The sequence below is a fragment of the Maniola hyperantus genome, chromosome 15 (genome assembly GCF_902806685.2).
Source record: "Maniola hyperantus chromosome 15, iAphHyp1.2, whole genome shotgun sequence".
Classification (NCBI taxonomy): Eukaryota; Metazoa; Arthropoda; class Insecta; order Lepidoptera; family Nymphalidae; genus Maniola; species Maniola hyperantus.
This window is the reverse complement of record NC_048550.1, coordinates 2,903,691-2,927,476: the sequence shown is the minus strand read 5'-3', so window position 1 is coordinate 2,927,476 and position 23,786 is coordinate 2,903,691. Positions and strand designations below refer to the sequence as shown.

Sequence of the window (23,786 nt, the reverse complement as noted above, 5' to 3'; positions counted from 1 at the left end):
AATTATTTTTTGTGCCGATTCAAATCACTCACTTAGCGTACGTACTGCGAAATAGGAGCAGCTGCCGCATTCAAGCTGCGCTAGTGCGCGGGGACTCTAGTTACACTAGGAATTAGGATAGAAATATCAAAATAAAGAGAGTTCTAAAGAAATGAAATACAAAATATAAAAATTCTGATATATTCAAATATATGAAACAAAACAGACCATGAATACTTTAAAACTATTAATTTATCTGGATCTAATCGTATTGAGAACTTCTATTAAACCGCTGTGAACTTTCAGCACGGCAATTTTCGTTTCGATCATAGTAAAATCGCTAAGCTCCATCTGAAAAAAAAAAACAGTCAAATTCCATAAACCACGCACACTTACGCTTTGGTGGATACCGGGCCTTAGGAATTTAGCGCACTTTTATCAGCTCGTGATATATCGCTATCATTTGTCCCTAGTATATTCTGAAATTATTACTTAACTAAATGTTTTTTTTAATGAAAATATTACAATAAAACTTAAAGCTAGCCTTATCTAATTACTATATAAATCATGCCCACGTGGAATGGTGCCAAGAATACTGGCTGCATTTCCGCGCTGGACAGCCAGGCTGATCCGTTGCGCAAAAAATGAGCCAGCCCTTCTGTCACCAGATGAGGCTATTAACCGCGGTGAAATGAATGAAATAAAAATTTAAGTTCGAGTCGGACTCGCACAGGAATCGTTCCGCACCGTCGTACAAGAAATATTTAATTTTCATGACAGCTATTTTGGAATTTTTATTATTTGTTGTTATAGCAGCAATAGAAATACACGTTCTGTGAAAATTTCATCTCTCTACCTATTATGGTTCTCGAGATACAGCCCGCTAGTAAACAGATGGACGGACGAACGGACAGGACAGCGGAGGCTTAGTAAAAGGGCCTTGTTGCCACCCTTCAAATCAAAGCAAATCAAATGAAATGTTTTATTCAAAACTAGCTTATGCCCGCGACTTCGTCCGCGTGGACTACACAAATTTCAAACCCCTATTTCACCCCCTTAGGGGTTGAATTTTCAAAAATCCTTTCTTAACGGATGCCTACGTCATAATAGCTATCTGCATGCCAAATTTCAGCCCGATCCGTCCAGTAGTATAAGCTATGCGTTGATAGATCAGTCAGTCAGTCAGTCATTCAGTCAGTCAGTCAGTCAGTCAGTCACCTTTTCCTTTCATATATTTAGAAGATAGGTAAAAAAAACTTTTTGATAGTCGGTAGTTGCATTTGTGAGATGATGATAAATTGATAATACTTACACTTAGTGGTGATAATTTTTACGCGAACTTATAACTAAAGCTACGCTAGCTAGCTTCAGTTACGGAACCCTAAAAAGCAAAAGAAAATAACGTACACCATCAGGCGGGTCTTTTTCTCTCGGCGGAAACCTCCCGTACATTCGTTCACAAATTGCGCAAAGTCCGCACCATGTTCTATACTTTATGGTTTGTGCTTGCGGCTGTAATAAAAAAAAGTTACATATAGTACGCGACAGGTCGAGATGGCAATCTGGGAGGCAACGCCGGTGATGTACGGGTGTGCGGGGCGGCCCCCTTGCCTCATACCCCGATTGCCATCTCAACCTGTCGCGGACCATACTAAGGCCCGGTCTCCACTTAAGCGGAGCGGAGAGATATGTGCGGTCGGCCAATCAGATTTAAAAAAAATCACGTGATAATTTTTTGACGTCATTTATTATGAATCTGGTTGACGGAACATATCTCCTCTCCTCTCCGCTTAGGTGGAGACCGGGCCTTAAGAGACTTAAGTCCAGTCTTGGACGTCTATCAGTTGATGATAATGATGAGACTCAGACCTCTGAGGATTGCGTTGTATGAGATGGTTGGACCTGTCTAGCCCTTGACTGCAATCTCACCTGGTGGTAAGTGACGATGCAGTCTAAGATAGAACCGGGCTAACCTGGAAGGGGTATGGCAGTTTTTATTAAACCCATGCCCTTTTGATTTCTACACGGCATCGCACCGGAACGCTAAATCGCTTGGCGGCACGGTTTTGCTGGTAGGGTGGTAACTAGCCACGGCCGAAGCCTTCCACCAGAAAAGTCCCCCCCCCCCCCCCATACCCCGATCTGTAGCGTGCATTATTACACCCCCTAGGTCTTCACACATAAACTTCAGTGCGACTTAAATACAATTTGACACCTCGCCTGTATCCCCTCCTTCCAAAATGACAGGTTTCCTAAACCCAGTGTCGAGTAGAGTAAGTTTGATCTCATCTGGAATGTTCTCGTCTTCTTCATATTGCTCCCATTCCATTATACCCTGGAACTGCTTGACCTGTTCCGATGACAGGATGCCGCCCATCATGAGAGTTAGGCCTTCTTGGATGTCCTAGTATAGAATAAAAACATAAATGAGATTGAGTGGCTTAAAAGTGATGCTGTCCCCTTATGTTTTAAGTGGGAAAGGATGTCATGACTTTTATTAGTTCGTGTTTTTTTCAGGTTTTTGTTTTAAGTTTAAGATTTAGTAGAGGTTTATATTATACACAGAGTTAAAGACACTGTATAATATTATTCAATTTTAAAATCTCCAACATGATTTCAAATTTTTTAACCTGAGCATCCAATTTATTTTTTAAATTTTATATCGCGACTTTGGGCGTTTGTCAGGCGTGATTTCACGGATCCGTAAAAAAATACGAATCCAATATAAGTATTATGACGGCCACTTCGAAGAATCACGGATACGGACCGAATACGGATGAGTGCACAAACGGCCTTTGAAGGAAGTTTTACCATAATCGGAGCTTCAGAAGTAAAAGTCAAATAAATAGTTCACCTCGATTGGCATCCTGTACCCACGCGGCCTGAATTTTCTCAAAACTGTCAGATAAAGCAACTGTTTGGACTTCTTCACTGTAACAAATCTTGCTGCATAATTCATTGGTGTCAGGGCTGAAATTGTAAGTATAGAGATATATTTAGACATTAATTTTTATCTGCGCCATCGTTGGTATCCACTTGGGTTTCGAATTGTTTCATTTGAATTTCTCTTAGTCATCGACACTTTCACTTTTTACAATAAGAACGTATGGTATCAGCTTCGCCTATCAGGAATTCTATATCATCTTTTGCACAGATATATACCAGATATGCAACTAGCGTGGTCCCCTCAGTCCCTCTCGTTCAAGCAGAGGTACTTACTTGTGAAATGTTATTTCTTCTATTTTACTTTCGCTTCGGGTATTGTAGCCTAGTATACTGCAACCCACCATTGCACAATAATTTCAATAACAAAAAACAACAAAAACAAATCAATTATTTCTTTAAAATACTTGAGTCATCATAACCTCACTTCACATTGTTTGTGAAGGTCTCACGTACAAATACATCTTGACAAACAAAAAAAGTGGCCACGGTGATAAGGACAGAAAATAATCATTTTGTCACGTTCTAATAAGAGCCTAATTGCATTTAGCTATCTCGGTCTAACAGTAAGTCACAATTGGGTTACTTCTACAGGTATTTATTCTGAGATCTTTTGCAAAGATATTACAGATATTACAAAACTCCAGGGCAATACTAATACTTTCATACCTGTGTGTATGACACATCAGTATATACGCGAAGCGACACAGACTACAAAGATATTGGCGCGGGATTAACGGACCTTTTGAGCATTCTTAAAAATGGCCGCTTGATCAGGTTTGATCTTTGGTAAAAACTTACTTTCCAAAGCATTAGAGTCCAAGGGCAAGCTGAACTGAGCGTTTTGCCGCGAGAACACACGCGGTATATGGAGCCAGTCGCCCAGACTGACTGCTGGCACGCGGTACTCGCGGAGCAAAGTCTGCATCTCCTGCCCGTATGAACGTTCTGGCCGAGTACGGTATGCTTCCTCGAGCACGTACCGTCTCTAAAATAATAGAGTCAATGAGACTATAACGTTTTCGAGGCACTATACCACAGAGGAAGGATATGATATTACATAATACATACAGAGGTTCGACGGAGCTATCTAGAATTCTAGTCAGAGCAATCGTACCGATTATTGCGGGACGAAGGAGTGACCCGAACTGTCATACGTAGTTAGGACTGGATTAGGGAGGGAGGGAGGGAGGTTGGGTTAGGGAGGATTAGTTTTTTTATGTATGTACATCTCTCAACTAAAATTACAGCTTATGTACCTGTTGCAATCTCTAATATCGTGCTTCATTCAGGAAAAATTAGCACTAGATTTGTATCTGTCAATTTACTTAAGAGATTGCGTACAATAGAATTAGCCACAGGTTTTATTTGGCAAACCTTAGTATCAAATTCAGTTTCAATGGCGTCTTCATCGACCTCCCTGTGCAAATACTTCAGTATATCATCATCTAGGAAGGAGTCGGTTTTCCTAACAGGTGCTGATGGTTTGATGACTGGCAGTATAATGTCATCCTCAGCCGCCTGAGCTATGGAACCTCGCGAACTGGGGTTCTGTGAGTCTGTTACTATTCCTGCTATCTGAAATTTTATATCTTTATATATAAAAATGAATGTCTTAATGTGTTGCTGAACCGATTTCGCTAATTCTTTTTTTATAATATTGTAATTATTAAAAAAAAAAAATTACTCCCAGGCGCAGTGGCGTGCTGTGGTCTGGACTCTAGTGGGAGGCTTCAGCCGTGACCAACCAAGTAACCAACTAACTAAAATGACAGGGTCATAATTGCTACCTCTTTCATAATGGTCCCTGTGGAACAGGCTAGCACTAGTCTAATTCAGAAGTAGTATAACGCATACATTTTGAGATCACACTCGCCATTTTAGAAACACTTGAAACGTACTTTTGACATGACAATTGACACATCGAGCTAAAATGGCGAGTGAGATCTCAAAACGTACGCACTATAGATCTAAAGATGTTTCAATTAAGTTTGAATAATAGATTGTGTACAACAGAGTGGCGGGACAAAAATTTTTGTCCCCAAAAAACAGAATTCAAACATTCATGAAATAAATTCCACGTAGCCGAAGCGTGGATAACACTGCTTATATCTCATAGTTATAATAGAACTAGATGATGCCCGCGACTTCGTCCACGTGTATTTAGGTTTTTTAAAAATCCCGTGCTATTTGTATTTCCGGGATTAAAAGTACCCTATGTCCTTTTCCGGGCTGTAAGCTAAATTTCGTCAAAATCGGTTACATTGTTGGGCCGTGAAAAGCTAGCAGACAGACAGACAGACAGACACACTTTTGCATTTATAATATTAGTATTGAGTATGGATTACTTGTGTTTCAGGATCTTGCTGCGCCTGCGCCGCTAGACCAGCTGACGTCAAGCGATCGCTGCCACCAGTCCTTCCTTTCCGACGGCGTTTACCTCGTCTACGCATTTCCCCACCTTCAACAACTAATGTGCACTTAATATTGCCCGTTTATCGTAACTTGTCATTTCATGTCCGCCATGTTGGGTTTGTCATGACGTCATTGGATTTGACTGACTGATCGCCGACACAATTATCGGTAATCAAAACATTGAATAAGTAGTTTAGTTACAAATTGGCAAAGTTAACAAAGTACAGTACGCGGCCGAAAGTGATGAACATCGGCCTTTCGAATGACATTTCATCTTTGTAGAGCTTTGTCTTTGTCACTCATACCCATATGACGCTTTGTTGGTTTCAACTAGCGAGACAGTGCTCTACAAATCTGCTGTACTCCTTCTAAAGATCGATGTTCATCACTTTTGGCCGCGTATTGTAAAAGCTCACGTTGATCGAATGCTATCGACTGATAAAATGGTATGAATTCGCCTGCAACCCACGACTATCAACTAATGAAAATGAGCCATAAGATTACCTCCATCATCCATATTTTGCTCATTCATCGTACCATCATCTGCATCGTTTGGCTCTTTCTCATCTTTCGATCGCTGAGTCACTGGTGCATCATTTTTCTTATTCTTAAGAACTTTACCCAGGTTCAAAGCTTTCAACTGATTCTGAAACCAACTAAATATATCAGTCGCTAAAGAGATGACGGAAAGAGATCCTGCGTCAGACCAGATAAGAGAAACAGTCGACACATATTATGTCTGCAACTAGCTGATGCCTGCGACTTCGCGTGGATTTAGGTTTTTAAAAATCCCGTGGGAACTCTTTGATTTTCCGGAATAAAGTCTATGTCTCTACTCCAGATCCTATACCTACACCCATGCAAAAAAAATAACGTCAATTCGATGCTCCCTCGATGCTCGATGAGTTTTTGGTTAAAAACAAAAGACATCACCTCAAGCTTTTTAAAAAACTCTTCACTATCGTAAGCCACTATTTTCTCTTTCCTAATCAACTTTTTGGTCACTTTTAGATTTGGCAACCGCATCCTCTTCTCCTTCCCCGAATCCCATGACGTCACAGATAGCACTATGTTTGACGCCCCTCTTTTCCTGCTTTTCGGTGCATAGTTTATTATTATTTTGTTCACATGCGTCACAGTGCACTCACAAGGCGTTGCATTTATTATTTGCGGGAGATTCAACGGTTGGCGTTTTACACGTTTATTTTTAATTAAATTGTCCCCTGATACGAAAATGCTTTTCTCTTTCTGGTTTTTGTCTTTCGGTTTCCTACTTTTTATTTGCAACAATTTCGTTTTTGATATCAAAAACGGTAACATACTTATTGATTTTTAAACTAAAAGCACTCTAAAGCCCATGAGTGTTAAGCTAAACGCGGTGAATTCTAAATGAAATTTGTGCTATCAGTTTTTACGTCATTCAAGTATAGATTAGCACTTATCAGTTGTAAAGCAATAAGCTTTACACGCTCTAGTAAATCTTGAATAGCTTGTTAAATGGTCATTGAGATTAGAGATATGAATTTATTTCACACTGTTTGATCCTTAGTTATATAATGCAGTAAGTGTTTATGTAAATAGCTAGAATGTGCAAGTGTATGTATATGCAAACAATGTAATGGTCAGGTACTTATTCTTGTTTTTCTGCTTATTTCTCCCTGTGCTGAGGTATGGTACCACATACGAAGGATCTACAGATATTGCCCACTGCGACTAATCAACTTGCAACGAATGAACTAGATGTCACCATGCGTACCTGAATCACGCTAACAGAGTTTTCTCTACAGAGTAATACAAGTTCCAAGATACAAGGATCCTCCATACATAACACCAGCATAAAGAAGATATTCTCACTCGTTCACTCTTGACAGAGTGAGCGTGGTTATGGGTTCTTTTTTATTCAGCTACAAGTTAGGCCTTGACTGCAATCTCACCTGGTGGTAAGTGATGATGCAGTCTAAGATGATAGCGGGCTAACCTGGAAGGGGTATGGCAGTTTTTATTAAACCCACACCCCTTTGGTTTCTACACGGCATCGTACCGGAACGCTAAATCGCTTGGCTGCACGGCTTTGCCGGTAGGGTGGTAACTAGCCACGGCCGAAGCCTCCCACCGGACAATCTATTACTATTTCTCCAGCGACTTCTGTTTTGGTGGAAGGACTTACCCAATCCGTTCCCAGTCCTATTACGTCTGTCTCCAAGTGTCATTCGTTCAGTGTTGGCAGAGTTGTTTAGGTTTGATCATGAGTTATCTTTACCCACCAGTCTTGCGATCTTCCTCCAGCGACTCCTGTTTGATGTTCTAGTGGATGGACTTAATCTCTATCTTCGGGTCTGCACGTAATGCCGCAAACAGAAGTGACTGGAGGAAGATCTGTTATGGCAAAAGATAGTACCTTACTATAGATCTTCTTCTAATTGCTCATTGTAGAAAAGAAGGGCACGAAAGCAGCAATGATAAGGGCTCACCTTTTTAACAGTCCTTACGCTAACAAGTTCTTTAGGAGTCCTCTTGGCCAGAACTAGAGGAGAGGCCAAAGGCGGCAGTTGCTCACACTGGCCGTTGACACGACGTTTGTGGGCGCTACCGGAGAGGTTCAACGAGGGTAGTGTTGACCTATCGTTGACACTTGGCGAGTGAAGCGCTGTCTGCTCACCTTTTTAACAGTCCTTACGCTAACAAGTTCTTTAGGAGTCCTCTTGGCCAGAACTAGAGGAGAGGCCAAAGGCGGCAGTTGTTCACACTGGCCGTTCACACGACGTTTGTGGGCGCTGCCGGAGAGGTTCAGTGAGGGTAGTGTTGACCTGTCGTTGACACTTGGCGAGTGAAGTGCTGTCAGCTCTGAAGTGGCGTAGCCGTGGTAATAAAGGGTTTCCTAGAATAAATACATTAAATAATAGTATCCGGAAAAAAGTAAAGGGTTTGGTTTACTAGTATTACTATAGTAGTTTAGGATTTTCAATAATTTCAGGCCTGCTGGCAAGTGATGTTGCTGCCTAAAATGCAGCGCGTTTGCCTAGACGATGCTTATTTACCCTTGACCTTTAAGTCAAGAGTGAATAGGCATCTTATAGGCAAGCACGCTCCATCACTGCAGCAGATCTGATTGCGGCCAAAAAAATACCTGGCTATGACTTCTCCTCAAATCGAGCACAATAGTAGTCCGTTGATGGGGCTGGTCAGGAGTCAAGCACCGTCGTGAGCTCCTGGATTTACCACTGGCGAGGGTGGGTGCTGGCGTCAAAGGACGAGAGTCTGTCTCAGTGTATCTGAAACAATGTAAGCACATGTATAAGAAATTTTGACACAACACTGTGGGCATTAACCATTTTGAGTCACCAACCAATCACAAACGAAACCGCGTTTTCTAATTGAATTTCGAATATTTTTTGTAAATATGTTCGAATTTAATTAACATTTTTTGAAAACATGTGGTTGGGGGCTCAAAATGGTTAACGCCCACTGAGATTCTTGAATTTCTTCTATGATTTGTATGGGATTACGTAACAGAGAGAGCACTATACTAAGTCATTTCCGCGGATAGAGTAGGTATAGTAAGAATTATAACTCCATGCCGAAGATGCACCAATGTCGATGAATAAATATTAGGACTGACGATCAATAAGTCGAAAAACTTACCTTCTGAACATATCTTCTGTGACGATATCATGCGGTGTTCTAATCTTTTCCTTTTCGCAGTGATCTTGAAACTTTGCTAGGTCTTCTTGTAATAAATGACCCTTGCCTTCGAGGAACTGAAAAAGACAGTTTGAAAGTGCAAGTTCCTTGAATTTCCGTAACAAAATGCTTAAAGGAACTCTTTTTTTATTTGTACCAAAAACATTTAACAGTAAAGAAAAAAGGGAACAATAGTGGACAGGGAAGCACTTATCTCTATGAGAGATCTCTACCAGGTACCTTGGCATTGCGAGATGTCTCTCACTGACTCTTATGATGCGACTAAATGTTTTGGTCGTATCTTGGCATTTTTTTGTCTTATCTCAGTTGTGTCCTATGGTCTTGTCTTGATCTTCTCGTCTTGGTCATGACTTGATTTGGTCTTGGAAGAATAACCGGCTTACCCAAGCATCCTTAGCCTTCTTGACGAACTCCCTCGCGGCGTGGTCGGCGGGATGGTTGCAGAGCACAGAGCAGGCGTGCGAGAACGGGTTGTAGAGACCTGCGTAGGGCCGCAGGATGAACGGCGCTGGCGTCACGTCGCATCGCAGCTCTGTTTGTTGGTTAACCTGTAATTTTAAAGTAGGAATTATTCCCAAGGTCGTAAATCCTTAGCAGTTAAGTAGGCACCTTACACAGCATATTTTAGAGACACTCTCTCTCCTTAGATACTCTGTGCCTAGGTAGGTATATCTCCGGCAAGCGGAGCTTGTGCGAGGGGATCTAATCCTTTACCCTTTCTGTATACTTAAGTACTCTCTTTAACCCTCGGTGGAGGAAATACGATTCAAAACTCTTAACTAATTTACTTCTGAAATCAAGTTAGGTAGCTATACTTACTCTAGAAATTGTTTGACCTTAATAGCATGTCAGGAACCTACCTTGTCCCTTGGAAGTATATATTTTTCTTGCACGCTGGCCAATAATCCAGTGTTACTAGTTAGGCCCATTTCTTCGTGGTTTTCTTTTAAAGTTAGTTGTTAGTTTTGTTTACATCTACTACGATCTTTGTCAGGTATCGTACTTATCGATCAATCTGTAACTTGGTTACCCAAGAGTATAAATTAAGCATCAGCCAAATCTGCGCGACCAACCTAAACAAAATCCAAACCATTATTATTAAACTCAATAAAAAGGTAAATAAAATAATGAGAAATTACGTTTCGAGATTCGACCCTCCTATATGCTCATCATCATCATCATGACCAACCCGTCGCCGGTTTACTACTGAGCACGGGTCTCCCATGGTGGCCAAGCGCAGATGCGGATTCACACACCTTTAAGAACCTCTCAAACTTGAGATTATGGAGACCTCTCAGGCATGCAGGTTACCTCAAGATGTTTTCGTTCACCGTTAAAGCCAGAGTTTTTTTTTTGAACGCTCATAATCTCCCGAGTAGGAAGCGGACGTCCTAACCACTAGGCTATCACAGCTTTTTGGCTATTTATGGCTTTCTTTCATGAATGAGGGTACGTTGAGGAAACCTATGTATCAGGGTAAGAAGACGTTGGTTTTAAAGGCAAGTAGCCATTCCACTTCGCCATAAGACTTGAGAACTTAATGAAATCTTATGGTGTGTCCAGATCCTGTAATATAATTTTTGTTATATAACACGCACATGATGTTATATAGTTAGCACGTATCTGTCAACATCTTCAACCGATAGACATCCACTGCTGGACATAGGTTTCTTGTAGGGACTTCCACATGCCACGGCCTTGCGCCGCCTGAATCCAGCGACTCCTTGAGACTTATGTTCACCTAGTGGAAGGTCTGCCAACGCTGCGTTTTCCGATGCAAAGTCGCCATTGTAGCAGCTTAGGACCCAACGTATTTATAGCTACTGAAAAAATAAGATAGGTATAGTTGTACAGTCTGACTAATACGGATCGTGAGGTAGGGTGCGAGTTGCGGGATGGTGACGGCGACGTTGAATTTTGTATTTTTTTAATAAACCCTCCTGCAACCTCACGAGCCGTTTCAGTTAAACGGCGTATCCTACCTACCTATAGAGTACGACTGATTTGTATGAGCTTTTGCGACTTTTAAGCTCTTTGGCTCAAATTACGCTGAACCGAAGCTGAAACTTTCGATTATAACCAAACCAGAGACGGGAATACTTAGATAAAACAAAGTTATGATTTTTTTCACATATATTATTCAAAAAAATTTACACAAAAGCACTAAGACATCCATTTAACCTTATTGTCTAAATAAATGAAGTTTTTAATCCGACACGCAACCTCTTAATTAAAAAGATATAATTTTCTCTAAAAATAATACTCATTTTCTTTTTTTTAATATCGGAAAGTAACTATGGCATTATAAACATAACACCTACGAAGCGACAATGTGAAAATTTATTTTATTTTATTTTAGTAGGTACACTAGAATATTCTATAATTTAATTTTAGTTTTCATCACTAACAGGATCTATTTTATTTATTTATTACAAAGGATTTTTTTATTTTACAAATATAGTGCAAGAAAAGTTATTCGTGTGTGTACATTTTGGGTGAAAAAATCTAGACTACGTTATGTTTCAATTTATAAAATTGGATTCGCGCTGGTTCTTATTTTTTTACATTTCATTAAAAAAATATGGTTTTAAACCATAAATTGTTAACCGCCTAAATACTTTTATACAGGTCAGAGTATTTAAGTAGACATTGTGGCTAATTCCGTTGTACACAATCTCTAAACTAAACTAAAATGGCACGTCTAAATCTATTGCTATCCCTATCATAATGTTGCTTGCGGAAAAGGATAGCACTAGATTTAGACCTTCTAATTTAGTTTAGTTTAGAGATTGTGTACAAGAGAATCGGCCCCATTGGGGCCGATTCTCTTGTACACAATCTCTAAACTAAACTAAATTAACAGCTGCACGATTACGGGAGAATGACAGCTACAATGTCACGATCGCAATCATCTCTGTTTGGTTAACGCTCGCTCACTATTGGCTAGAATGCATTGTTGCAACAAGAATCGCACAAATTCAGCCAATCAGAACAATTGAGATTGTAATAATGATTGATGCAGGTTTTAGACAATCGCCCTAATGGTCTAAATCTAGTGCTATCCTTTTCCGCAAGCAACATTATGAAAGGGATAGCAATAGATTTAGACGTGCCATTTTAGTTTAGTTTAGAGATTGTGTACAACTGAATTAGCCACAATATTATGATGTATTTTATAAGCCATAATAATACTCTAAAGGTGCGTCCAGATCATGAACATGTTTACAATAAGTTTTGTTGTATAACACGCCCATATTGTTAAACATAACAAATACCTACAAAAAAAAAATGAAAACCATGTTATAGGATCTAGATGCACTATAAATAAGCTGCACCCCTAGTACAAATTATTTTGAAATCTTGACATTTTCGATAATATTTTGTACTATTGATATTTCTAAGTTCCGATGTCGAGTTTCTCCAAATATCTAAAATATTTGTAGGAACGCGATATCGAATTTCGTATTATTAAATCTCGTACTCGGGTACTAGGGGCATTGGTATCTAAGAACTAAACCTAGAGCCGTCTCTTTCCACAAAGAGCATTATGAAAAGGATGACAATAGCTTTAGTTCTGTGAAACTTTAAGTTTTGTGTACCTATGTTTCAGTCACGAAAGTTGAAACCGTGCAGTAGGTAAAAGTGGTAAAAGTTTTTAAAACATCTGAGGGGCGGTACGCGGGGCGCTACGAGCTACAATAATTGCATGTACACACACAACGCGCGTCGGAACGACCGACATGCGACAGAAATTCAACGGCATGACTGATGACGTTTATATTACACTAAACGCACGTATCCGTATGAACGATTTGTGATACAAGGAACTGTTTAAATCACGTCATATTGAATTGCAGAGCGCGACTGCGATGCCAACTAAAGGCAGCAACGCTGTTTCTACCCGTACTTTAAAATCTGAACGCCTTAGTTTTTAGACCCGAGTGAGACGAGTTCCGTTAGGAGTGCAGAGAGAAGTAAGGCCAGCAAGACAGCGTGTAGGGCGCTACTGTTTCTCATAGGAGGAGGCTACTTCTGTAGGAGTCAGAACTCAGGACGCATGTATGTGTCAACATGACTGACTGAGACGAACGCTGCATTTTCCACCCTGACCCTTAGGCTGAGATCTATAGAGCGCACTCTGACTTTGCTTAGACTTAAGAGAGTTAAAACGAGACAGAGCTATATCTCTCACATAAATCTGTCTCGTTTTAACTCAATCTCTGGTCAAAGTCAAAGTGCGCATTATAGATCTCAGCCTAGATATAGTTCCTTGTATTACAACGTTATAAAAGCCGCGTTGGACTTGTTTCCGTCACGCGTTGTGTGTCCAAGCCTTAGTTTTCAACTTTCATGACACATTTACAAACAGTGTGATAAAATTTTCAAATCGTCTTTAGTGGTGCTTTAAAATGTATGTAATAAATTATTTATTGCCAACATACACTTATTACATTTACACGTTAATGCAAGTAGTTGGTGGTATTATATACTTTGTACTTAAACACTATTTTACTACTCCGGTAATAAGTTTGCAGTAAAATTAATGTGCCATAAACTAAACAGAACTGTGTTATGACTGTTAGATATATAGACCTATGATTTATATTGTTGTATGCCATGGTCGGTATTCAACATGATTTTAAATAAGTTGCCCAGTCCATCTGCATTAACAAGACCATTATATTTTATATTTACCAAAATTTTAGTATGTCATCATCATCATCATGACCAACCCATCGTCGGCTTACTACAGAGCACGGCGGGGTGATTACATAAAACGTTGCAATAGCGACTGCAGTAGCAATGCGACAGTTCATTTGCTGTCCCTTCTTATTCCTATTTTGTGTGTAATTACGTGTGACGTTGGGCAGCAATGATCGCGAGATTTACGCCTGTCGTGAGATACGTAATCACCCCACGGGTCTCCTCTCAGAGTGAGAAGGGGTTTGACCATAGTCTACCACGCTGGTCAAGCGCGGATTGGCAGACTTCACACACCTTTGAGAACATTATGGGGAACTCTCAGACATGCATGCACAATGTTTTTCTTCACCGTTAAAGCAAGTGTTTCAGTATGTACTTATCATTTAGGTATTTATTTAATATAATATTAAAATAGGAAAGATTTGTTTGTTAGTTTATTTGCTAGTTATGGATAAACTCTGAAATTCTAAGATTTCAAGCTCCAAAATTACTATCATAGGAAAAACTTTCACATAATTGAATACATGTTTAAAATAAATCAATGTTTCGTATTGACTTTTAATGGGGCCGATTCTCTTGTACACAATCTCTAAACTAAACTAAATTAACAGGTCTAAATCTAGTGCTATCCTTTTCCGCAAGCATAATTATGAAAGGGATAGCAATAGATTTAGACGTGCCATTTTAGTTTAGTTTAGAGATTGTGTACAACGGAATTAGCCACAATGTATCATATTTACAAAATCTATTTTATTTATTTTGTAGTGTCCAATCTCCCGCACCTAGTTGTAATTAAATAAATAACAGACTCAACTTTGAAGCCCTAAATCTGTAATGGTGCGTAATGTTTGCTTGGTGGCTGGCTTTTCCTGCATGTTTAACAGTGGGAGGGCGGGCAATGCATATCGCATGCTGCTCCATGCAGATTTGATCTGTTTCAGCGGATTATAGCAAATTAAGCTTTTGGTTCATTGTATAATGTATATGCGAGCTAGATAATATGATGATAGGTGATGATGCGCGAAAATATCAGGTGTGGACCCACCTTTATAAGAAGTTCTTATGTCAAGGAGCTCTAAGGAAAGGAGTATGCCCATGGACAGTACTCCCACAAGAAGCACTGTACCTACCTTAAATTTTTTATTTATTAAAAGCTAAAATAAAAACATGATTTCTCAATAAGTTTCATGAATATTTGTTTTAGGATTAAAAAATCTGAAACTCACTGTTTTATTAAGCCTATAAAGACCCTACTTACTTTCTAGCTGAACCTAACGGAAAACCTAACTAAAACGGAAACCTTATAGGATCACTTTGTTGTCTGACTGTCTGTCTGTCAAGAAACCTACAGGGTACTTCCCGTTGACCTAGAATAATGAAATTTGGCAGGTAGGTAAGTCTTGTAGCTGACATTCGGGGAAAAATCTGAAAAACGTGAATTTGTGGTTACATAACACAAAAAAAAATTAAATTGTGGTCATGAACTAAAAATAATTAGGATTCTAAAACAGATTTTTATTTATTTTTACGTTTCATAGTTTTTGAATTATCGTGCAAAATATCGAAAAAATACGACTGTAGTACGGAACCCTCATTGCGCTAGCCTGACTCGCACTTGTTATGGTTAATATTTCTGAAATGCGGAAACCGTTTTCGTTAATTTTTTCTAGAAATATTCTGATGATGTCATTGAACAGATAGAATTTGATTTGATGGTGATACAAAAATCTTGAAAACAGTAGGTACATTTGTTCATACTTGAATGGGCAATGGCACCGATTCCGTTGTCTTTCTCTTAACTAAATTTAGAGTATCTGCATCCTTTTCTTTTTAACAATGCTAAAAAGGGACAGAACATGAACTTTACATTTAAAGACTCTAAATTTTAGTGCACGCTACAAATTTAAATAGGCTCGCGACTGTGCGCTATAATCACGGGTTTTACCATCTAAAAATTAAATTTAAAACTATCAAACTGCGTCTGTCCTTTTCATATTACATTAGTAAGAAGCGGATGCGAATACTCTGTGCTCAGAATCAGTACCATTGTCTTTTTTTTTCAAGAGTGCTTACGTTTGAACATCGTCTAATATATATTTAAGTGCTAACATGATAAGTACTAATTATGTCTATTTATAGGCATTGTTACAAACGTAATAAGCAAACAGCAAATTTTTACAGGTACCACTGTAATTAATGAATATTAATAAGATACATAATTATTTACAGTCATAACACAGTTAATTACAATAATAATCAAGCTCTATAGTTATACCTATTATAATATAAGCTATGATAGCCTAGTGGTTAGGACGTTCGCTTTCTAATCGGAGGTCGGGTGTTCGATCCCGGGCACGCACCTCTAACTTTTCGGAGTTATGTGCGTTTTAATTAATTAAATATCACTTGCTTTAACGGTGAAGGAAAACATCGTGAGGAAACCTGCATGCCTGAGAGTTCTCCATAATGTTCTCAAAGGTGTGTGAAGTCTACCAATCCGCACATGGCCAGCTTGGTAGACGAAGGCCAAAAACCCCTCTCAAGCTGAGAGGAGACCCGTGCTCTGTAGTGAGCCGGTAATGGGTTGATCATGATGATGATGTATGATGATAGTTATACTAATTAAAAAAATATATACTTATTATATTACTACTATCGTTATCGAAGCGCTCACAATTCGCAAGGTCGACATTTACACCTTTCCAATCTATCGGACTGTTAAAAACCGGCCAAGTGCGAGTCGGAGTCACGCACCGAGGGTTCCGTACCTTGGAACGTACGTGTAATTATTTTGTTGCTTGAATTATTTCCAACTTCCAATATAAGTTTGCAATCGCAAATAATGCCATATAAGTAGTTACTTATGTCGCACTAGCTTATGCTCGCGACTTCGTCCGCGTGGACTACACGAATTTCAAACCCCTATTTGACCCCCGGGGTTAAACTTTTCAAAAATTCTTTCTTAGCTGATGCCTACGTCGTAATAGCCATCTGCATGCCAAATTTCAGCCCGATCAGTCCAGTAGTTTGAGCTGTGCATTGATAGATCAGTCAGTCAGTCAGTCACCTTTTCCTTTTATATATTTAGACTAAAATAAAAATTTGCGATGCGAATTTTTAGTTAGTAATTTTCATAGCAGGGGTGTATTTATCCAAAAACGTGAATTTGTGGCAACACCGCAAAAAAAATTAAAGTGTTATTTCTCGTACGATGGTACGGAACCCTTCGTATGCGAGCCCGATGTACACTTGACCAGTTTTTTTTTCTCTAGCGACACAGAACCCTAAAAATTATTGCGACCTGCCATAACAAGCTTTGAAGATTGATATGTTACAACTTTAAATAATTCATGCTTCAACTCATTTGAAAAATTAATTTGTTTCACTTTCAATGTATGGGAAGTATACAAGGCCAAAGTATTTTAAACCCTTTTATATTATATCAATAAAGGCAGATCCTCCACGACAGATCAAGTACATGAAAAAGGCATGTCGGATAGAAGGCAAGTGACAGTCGCTACTTCAAAATCTCTTCAAAAGTACAATGAATAACTCTATTACTATGTCATGATCATGAACATATGCAGTTGAACTGTTTACTTTGTAAGGTAAATAGAGACGCGTGGTCCATTCCAGTGAATGTTAACCAGCACCCTTTATCTGTATAATAATAGTTAATTAATTAATTAAAATATAAAACAATAATTTAGTCTAACAGCACTCTGCGTAATAACGTGTGACTCTCGTCCCGTTCTCTACAAAATAAAATTTAATTATGACTAGTCTTTATAAAATAAATTTGAGCATGGAAACAAGCGTACTACACGACCATGCGACTATAGAAATATTATAAAAAACTTAAATACTTAAGTTATAAATATAAATTACAGGTATCGTCACACGTAAAAATAAAAACCGTTCGGTTCTCTATCTCGTAACACTAGTGCGTGAACACAGTCCCCCCGGGCGCGGGCGGGGTGCCTCACCTCACTCGATCACCACAACGGCGGGGTCGGGCGGGAGGCGCGCGGGCCCCTACGGACGCGAGGCGCGCGCCGCCTCTTCCAGCGCCCGCACCTTCAGCTCGCGCTCGCGCTGCTGGCGCATGAACTCCTCGTGGTGCGCCGGGTGCAGGAAGCCACGCTCACGCTCCAGCAGCAGCTGGCGCTGCAGCTGTTCGTGCGCCGCCGCCTGTTGCGCTAGCTGCTCGGCGTACGGCCGGCTCAGCAGGTCGGGGTGCGGCAGCGGCCGGTACGGCGAGTTGGCACCCAGCCCCAGCGACAGCGCGTCCTGCTGCGCCTGCGCCGCCGCCTGCTGCCCCGGGTGCAGGTGCAGGTGCGTGTGCGAGTGCGCGTGCGTGTGGGCGTGCGTGTGCGCGTGGTACTCCGGGTTGATGCCCGCCATTTGCAGGCGCACCATGGGGTCCGCGGCCAGCGCCAGCCGCTCCGCCGCCTCCAGCTGCGCCGCCGCTACTCCAGGGTGCGGGTGATGGGGGTGGTGGGGCGGAGCGCCGGAGACCGGCACAGACACCGGCGGCCCCCCTGCCCCCGCAGGCGGTATGCCTAGGCGTTCTAGTCGTTCTCGCTCCAACTGCGAAAGGGCCGCTGGGCCGTGGCCGGGCGGATATAATCCGAACTGTACGGGGATGGCACCCTGGGGCGGCGGCGGTGGCATTCCGTACCTTCTGTGCATTTCGAGCCAATGCGGATCTAGTGCCCGGGGCCCGACATTATTTTTAAGTAGTTCCTCCTTTAATCGATCGTTCAGTTCCCGTTCCCGCAGCTCCCTTATTTCTCGATCTCTCTTTTCTCGCTCGAGATGCTCGAGTTCGAGTCGCTCCCGCGCACCTGCGGCGCCGTACATGGAACTTAACTGATATTGGAGCATCGGATCCATGCAATGGCGAGGCATGTTGCCAGGACTGAAGCCAGCGTGTGGTCGAGCATATTCTGAAAGTTGCCGTAACGCTGGGGTGTCGGGATACCCTGGAGGTCTCGGGAATCTATCGTATGGCGAACTTATCGTCTCAATAGCACCTCTGGAAGGCGGCTTCGTTTCAGGTTTTTCTGGCGTCGCAATTTTTCTGTGTGCCTGTTGGGCTATTTTCTCTCTTTCCTCTCGGTCTCTCTCTGCTTGCTTTCTGAGTCTTTCTTCTCGTTTTCGAGCGAGCTTAGATTCTGGCACTGGTTTGAATATTAGATCAGTACGCGTGCATGAATTATAATCTCCACGATTCCAGTGTCTCAAAAATATAGCAGATTGTGATCTGTGACACTCAGTATCTTCAATTTTTGGTTCTGGGCTGGGCCCATGTGGGATGTGCGCTGGGCTGGGAATTTCTTCTTCTTCCGGTTGTGATTGAGTTTCCAGTTTCAACTCTGGATTTTCATCAGGCATCGGGCGCGGCGGACCCCGTAGATGCGGGTGACCGTGGGGTAGCTGATGGGGAGATCCCGATCTCCCGTGCGATGCTTGCAAGCCTGCCGCAGCTTGAGCATGCAATCGTAAACTTTCGATAGAGCTCGGCCCTGGGCCTGGCGGTAATCCTAAGCTCAATCCCGGGTGTCCCATAGATGGTGGCTGGATCATAAGGTGGTTTGGATTTCCGGGCAGCATTTTCGGGTGATGACGAAGAAGCATAGAGTCTGCAGGTGATAATCGCTCTGGATGGTGAGCAAGATGATGTGAGTGATGGTGAGTATGATTGTTAGTCACATTGACACTAGCAGAACTACTTGTTGTCTGAGATACACTTGCTGACAAGTGAAGAGGTGAATTAGAATGTGAACTGGTTTTCTGTTGCGTATTAATTTTATGCTGGATAGACTGTGACGAACTGCTTGAAGTGGAGTGTGATATGGAGAGGGTATGATTGGTCCCTCCTCCGACATGGCTTGGTTGCTTTTCTGTACTTGTATGTACAGCACTGTGGTGACTCGTTGAGTGATGGTGTGTCATTGTAGTTTCATGCAGCTGATGACGTTCTGTCGCACTTAGATTTCTTGGATCATCAGAACTTTCCGAAATTTCCCTCAGAGATCTAGTGGTTACAGACGAACTGGTACTGTGATGAGCACTAAGCATGGTTGTTGATTCAATAGTTGATGGTTTCACTGGATCATGTCTTCCTGGTGCACTGACCGCAGGATGCATTGGTGGTATTGGGTGAGGCTGTGGTAATGGTCCATATGGATATGGATACGGCATAGAATATCCTGGATGTGGGTGGGGGTAGTAAGGATGCATTGCATGTGCAGCTGCTGCTGCAGACAGCTGGAATATCGAAGATGGGTGAAGCAAGGGGTGGTGAGGATGGTGTAGAGGTGATGCAAATGGATGCGGATGTGGGCCAGGTTGCTGGCCAGAATGCATCATTGGACCGGCCATTGTAGCCGGTATTGAAAGAGGTGTGGGATTCATCAAATTAAGAGCAGAGTGAGATACCGGCGTATGTTGAATGGGCGAAGCAGAAATTTGTCTGGGCTGTGATGGACTTGTCATGTGTCTAGAAAATGGCGATGTCGTCGCCGAAGGGTGGGGATGGCCGGGAGCCCCATTATGACTTGGCTGGCTTTTGATGGGTGTAGGTGTATGTGGACTCTTCACAGGAGGAGCAGTATTTGTAGACTCAGGCCCACTACCTTGACTTTGCGATACTGGTGTTAAATGTGGCTGGTGCAAGAAATCTGGTTCTTTCTTTATACTTTCTATTCTAGGGCCTAGGAATGCACTGGGCATACTGGTATTCTCGTTTTGAGGTTGACTTGGTGGTCTGCTATTATTTTCTACACTTGATATTGATTCTCTATCTCTCTCTGAACTCAGGTGTTGCGCTATAGCACTTCCAATTGGATATCCTGGAACTTTCACTTCCTTCAGTGACTGCAAGGGATCAGATACATTTTGTGTTGATAAGTTAGCTGGCATGTTATCTGGAACTTCTTGCTTAATTTTGAGATCTTGAGGCATGGATGGATCATTTTGGTGAGATTGCTGAGAAATCAAACTCGTTCCAGTAAGAGTATGTGAAGGAGGTACTTGTTGCATCAATGGTGGCATAGAACCAGGCTTATCTAAGCCTGGATGACCAGGGTGCCCATATAATGATGCTGGCATAAATCCATATGGACCTACATTGGATCCGCTTCCAACTGATATAAGAGGCCCTGGAGGTAATAAGCCTGTAATTGATTGACTGAGAGCTGGAGGAGGCATGTTTTGCCCAGATACAGGAATGTTTGGAGCCTCATTAGATCTAATTCCATGATTTTCTGGCCGGATTGGTGGTTGAAACAGTGGCTGCCTCAAATGTGTCATTTGATTGTCGATTTTAGGAGTGTGCTGGGTTTTCAAATCTGTGGGCTGTTTATCTTCAATATCAGATTCATGGGATTTCATTTCTTGTGCATTTGCAGGAGAAATGGGTTCTGTATTTGAAGTTACTGGATGTTCCATGTGTGGTGGAGAAGAAGCGCGAGGATTTGTTGGTGATGGGCTAATCCTTTGCATTGAGTCTAATCTTGGAGCACTTGGGGAATCTACTTTGTTGTTTGCAGATATGGTAGCTGTGAATATTTCAGGTGTGTTTTGGTTTTTCATTTCGCTTGTTTCATCTCTTGGTTCTAATTTTATGACAGTTTTTAATGGATTCAAATGAGGATTATGTTTGTTAGACTCATTGGCAAAACTAACATTTGTAGGATACGAAAACGATGGCATCATACCACCTGAAAAATCTTTTGTGTTTCTTATAATTGAATTGTCTTTTGTCATATTAGCTGGATTAAAAATATTATTTGGAACACCTTCAATTTTTATATTATGACTGAGTTTGGGATTATAAATATGACTATCCTTGACAAAGAAGTTTGAATTTTCTAAATTCAGAGGTTTGCTGGATTGACTCAATACATGCCCAGAAAAATTGTGTGCAAGTGGATCTTTAGGGTAGTCATCCTTTTGCAAATTTAATGTTTGTTCCTCTGTATCTATTTCTTCTTTTATTTTAATCTTTTCTATACCATCTGTAGACATTGGGGTGACTTTAGGTATAATAAGTTCAGTTTTGGAAAATAATGACAGTGGTCTAGGTTCCATATTTTCTAGATTCTTAGGGCCTTGTTGACTTGAATCTGTTTTCAAGTCTAGAGCATTCCTGTCATCTTTATCAGGCACCATTTTGAATAATGGAGGCAACATGTCTTTTTCTGCTTTAATAGTGGGTTCATTAATTTCTGCCTTAATCTGTGATTCCATGGGCTTAGGAGGCTCAGGTTCAGGTTCTTTATTTTGTTCTTGGTTTTCTTTGTCAGGTTTACTAAAACTGAAGTCGCAAGCCTCAGCTTCTGGCTCATGACTTTCAGTTTCATCCATTGCAGAAAAGCTATCATTAGTTAAGCTTTCAGATGGACTTTCTGGTGGTTCTTCTGCTTTCTTTTTCTTCATTTGAACATCACCATCCATAATACCTTCAGGCTTTGTATCATCTGGAAGACGCTTTTTAACTTTAGAAACGTCAACTTTACCATTCACAACTTTCTTTTTAATTTCCTTACTGACAGGTGATGATAAAACTTTCTCTGTAGGTACATTATTATTTGTACTTTGTGGGTTTGGTTTAATAGGTTTCTTAGTTTTTGTATCGTTATCACTTTCATCTTGACCTTTCTTTCCATTTGGAGTAGTTTGTTCTTTAGATTTATTTCTAGTTCTCATTCTACTCGGTGAATCTTCAGGATTATCAACTCTGCCATTATCAACTTTGGCCAAGTCTCCTGCATCTCTAGAGTCACTGTCCTCTTCTGAGTTTTCATCCTCAGTGACTGAACTCATTTCTCCTGTCTCTTTAGGGTTGGGCGAAGGCCTAGAACCATTAGTTTCGGGCACAGTAGGTGTAGCTTCGGGTGTTGGCTCCTTGGGTGTTCCTGCACGAGAATTCCGTGTATTTCTTACTCTTCTCAAAGAGGTCTGGCGACGTCGCCTATGAGGCCTATTACTACTAGCACCTGGGGTCTTTTTCCACAAATAATAGAACTCTACTAACTCAGAAGTGTCTTTATGGGGTAATAAGTCCTTTTTAATTTTATAGAAATTCTTACCGAACTGCCGAATACCTTTCACAAATCTTTTGGATTCTTCCTCAGACCACTTTTTCTCTATTCCTTTAGGGACTGGGCACTTCACAAGAGCCTGTAGTGCCCTTCCAGGGTCATAGCCTGAATCATGAAGGACGTCTAAAGCATTGATAGTGGTATCATCCCTGCTTGCGGCTACGCAGCCGTCATCTGGAGATCCTCCGTCACACATGCCCGCAAACGCTGCCATCGAGCGAGCGGCTCTCAAGTACATTACCAAGTCCCGGTCTGTAGCCTGAGCAGGCAACCATCTCAACTCTTCGCCACCAGGACACGGTTCGTCGGGTCCGAGTGGCCCGTTGGTTCGTATGTCAGGTAAGCACGCGTAAATATCCTTATCTTTCACGGGTTGGTTCGGTGTCACTTGAACCTCCCCTTGGTTCTGGGCCATGATAATGTTATATTTACACTGGGTTGTAATGTCTCACTCACATAATATAAACAGTCTCGTATACATAGTGTTCCCACAAAACTTTACACAAACACACACCGAAGTTCGATTTAAGACGTATCATTGATGGTTCGTAAAACAGTAAGTATGCCAATATACATAATTATTACTCCTAATGGCCACCATTACACGATGCATTGTGCTTCATTTTATTGACTAATAGGACGCAGCACTGTCGCAACAATTGATCTCACTTTGTTGTATCACATAAATACTTGCAAAATTTAAGTATTTACTTTTATTTCACTATTATTTAAATAAATGCTATCTACATGCTACCCTTTTGTTTAGCTTCACCTTTCTTTGGCTCTTGCCATAGACAATTTTGTATCTATAAAATGGCTGCCACGGTGGGACATTTTTAAAATACGCACCGTTTTACGCATGCAATCTGATTAAAATTAATGCGTGTTTAATTCGAATAGTATAGTGACTCATTCCTTGATGATTAAATTCAT

At 41.0% G+C, this 23,786-nt stretch overlaps 2 protein-coding genes across 4 annotated transcripts; both read right to left on the bottom strand.

Annotated features, from left to right (window-relative positions):
- Positions 1 to 152: 152 nt before the first annotated feature.
- LOC117989150 (uncharacterized) lies at positions 153 to 10,347 on the bottom strand. Of its 3 annotated transcripts, XM_069503568.1 has the most exons (13): positions 9,900 to 10,347; positions 9,423 to 9,587; positions 8,980 to 9,095; positions 8,465 to 8,609; positions 7,997 to 8,215; positions 5,842 to 5,983; positions 5,271 to 5,383; positions 4,300 to 4,500; positions 3,724 to 3,910; positions 2,834 to 2,949; positions 2,195 to 2,383; positions 1,387 to 1,491; positions 153 to 330 (listed from the first exon to the last, which is right to left on the bottom strand). In XM_069503568.1, exons 1-13 carry the CDS (start codon positions 9,966 to 9,968, stop codon positions 232 to 234), a joined length of 1,866 nt encoding a protein of 621 aa, XP_069359669.1. In that variant the 5' UTR covers positions 9,969 to 10,347; the 3' UTR covers positions 153 to 231. The 3 variants fall into 3 exon arrangements, with proteins under 3 accessions (XP_069359669.1, XP_034832353.1, XP_069359668.1); XM_034976462.2 differs by lacking the exons at positions 7,997 to 8,215; positions 8,465 to 8,609; positions 8,980 to 9,095; positions 9,423 to 9,587; positions 9,900 to 10,347 and adding an exon at positions 6,271 to 7,705 and having other exon boundaries at positions 157 to 330; positions 5,271 to 5,392; XM_069503567.1 differs by lacking the exons at positions 7,997 to 8,215; positions 8,465 to 8,609; positions 8,980 to 9,095; positions 9,423 to 9,587; positions 9,900 to 10,347 and adding an exon at positions 6,271 to 7,688 and having other exon boundaries at positions 158 to 330.
- Positions 10,348 to 14,473: 4,126 nt separating this feature from the next.
- Gug (arginine-glutamic acid dipeptide repeats grunge) lies at positions 14,474 to 23,636 on the bottom strand. Its single transcript, XM_034976453.2, has 2 exons — positions 16,363 to 23,636; positions 14,474 to 16,018 (listed from the first exon to the last, which is right to left on the bottom strand). The coding sequence occupies exon 1, from the start codon at positions 23,266 to 23,268 to the stop codon at positions 17,779 to 17,781; it is 5,490 nt and encodes a 1,829-aa protein (XP_034832344.1). The 5' UTR covers positions 23,269 to 23,636; the 3' UTR covers positions 14,474 to 16,018; positions 16,363 to 17,778.
- Between the last annotated feature and the right edge of the window lie 150 nt (positions 23,637 to 23,786).

What these genes read in the sequence shown, in the direction of transcription:
- LOC117989150 (XM_069503568.1), bottom strand. Translation starts at nt 9,968, where the DNA reads ATGGGCCTAACTAGTAACACTGGATTATTGGCCAGCGTGCAAGAAAAA. An exon ending in ATATACTTCCAAGGGACAAG is followed by an intron (nt 9,588 to 9,899) that starts GTAGGTTCCTGA and finishes TTAAAATTACAG; the next exon opens with GTTAACCAACAAACAGAGCT. An exon ending in GCAAAATATGGATGATGGAG is followed by an intron (nt 5,384 to 5,841) that starts GTAATCTTATGG and finishes TAGTTGTTGAAG; the next exon opens with GTGGGGAAATGCGTAGACGA.
- Gug (XM_034976453.2), bottom strand. Translation starts at nt 23,268, where the DNA reads ATGGCCCAGAACCAAGGGGAGGTTCAAGTGACACCGAACCAACCCGTG.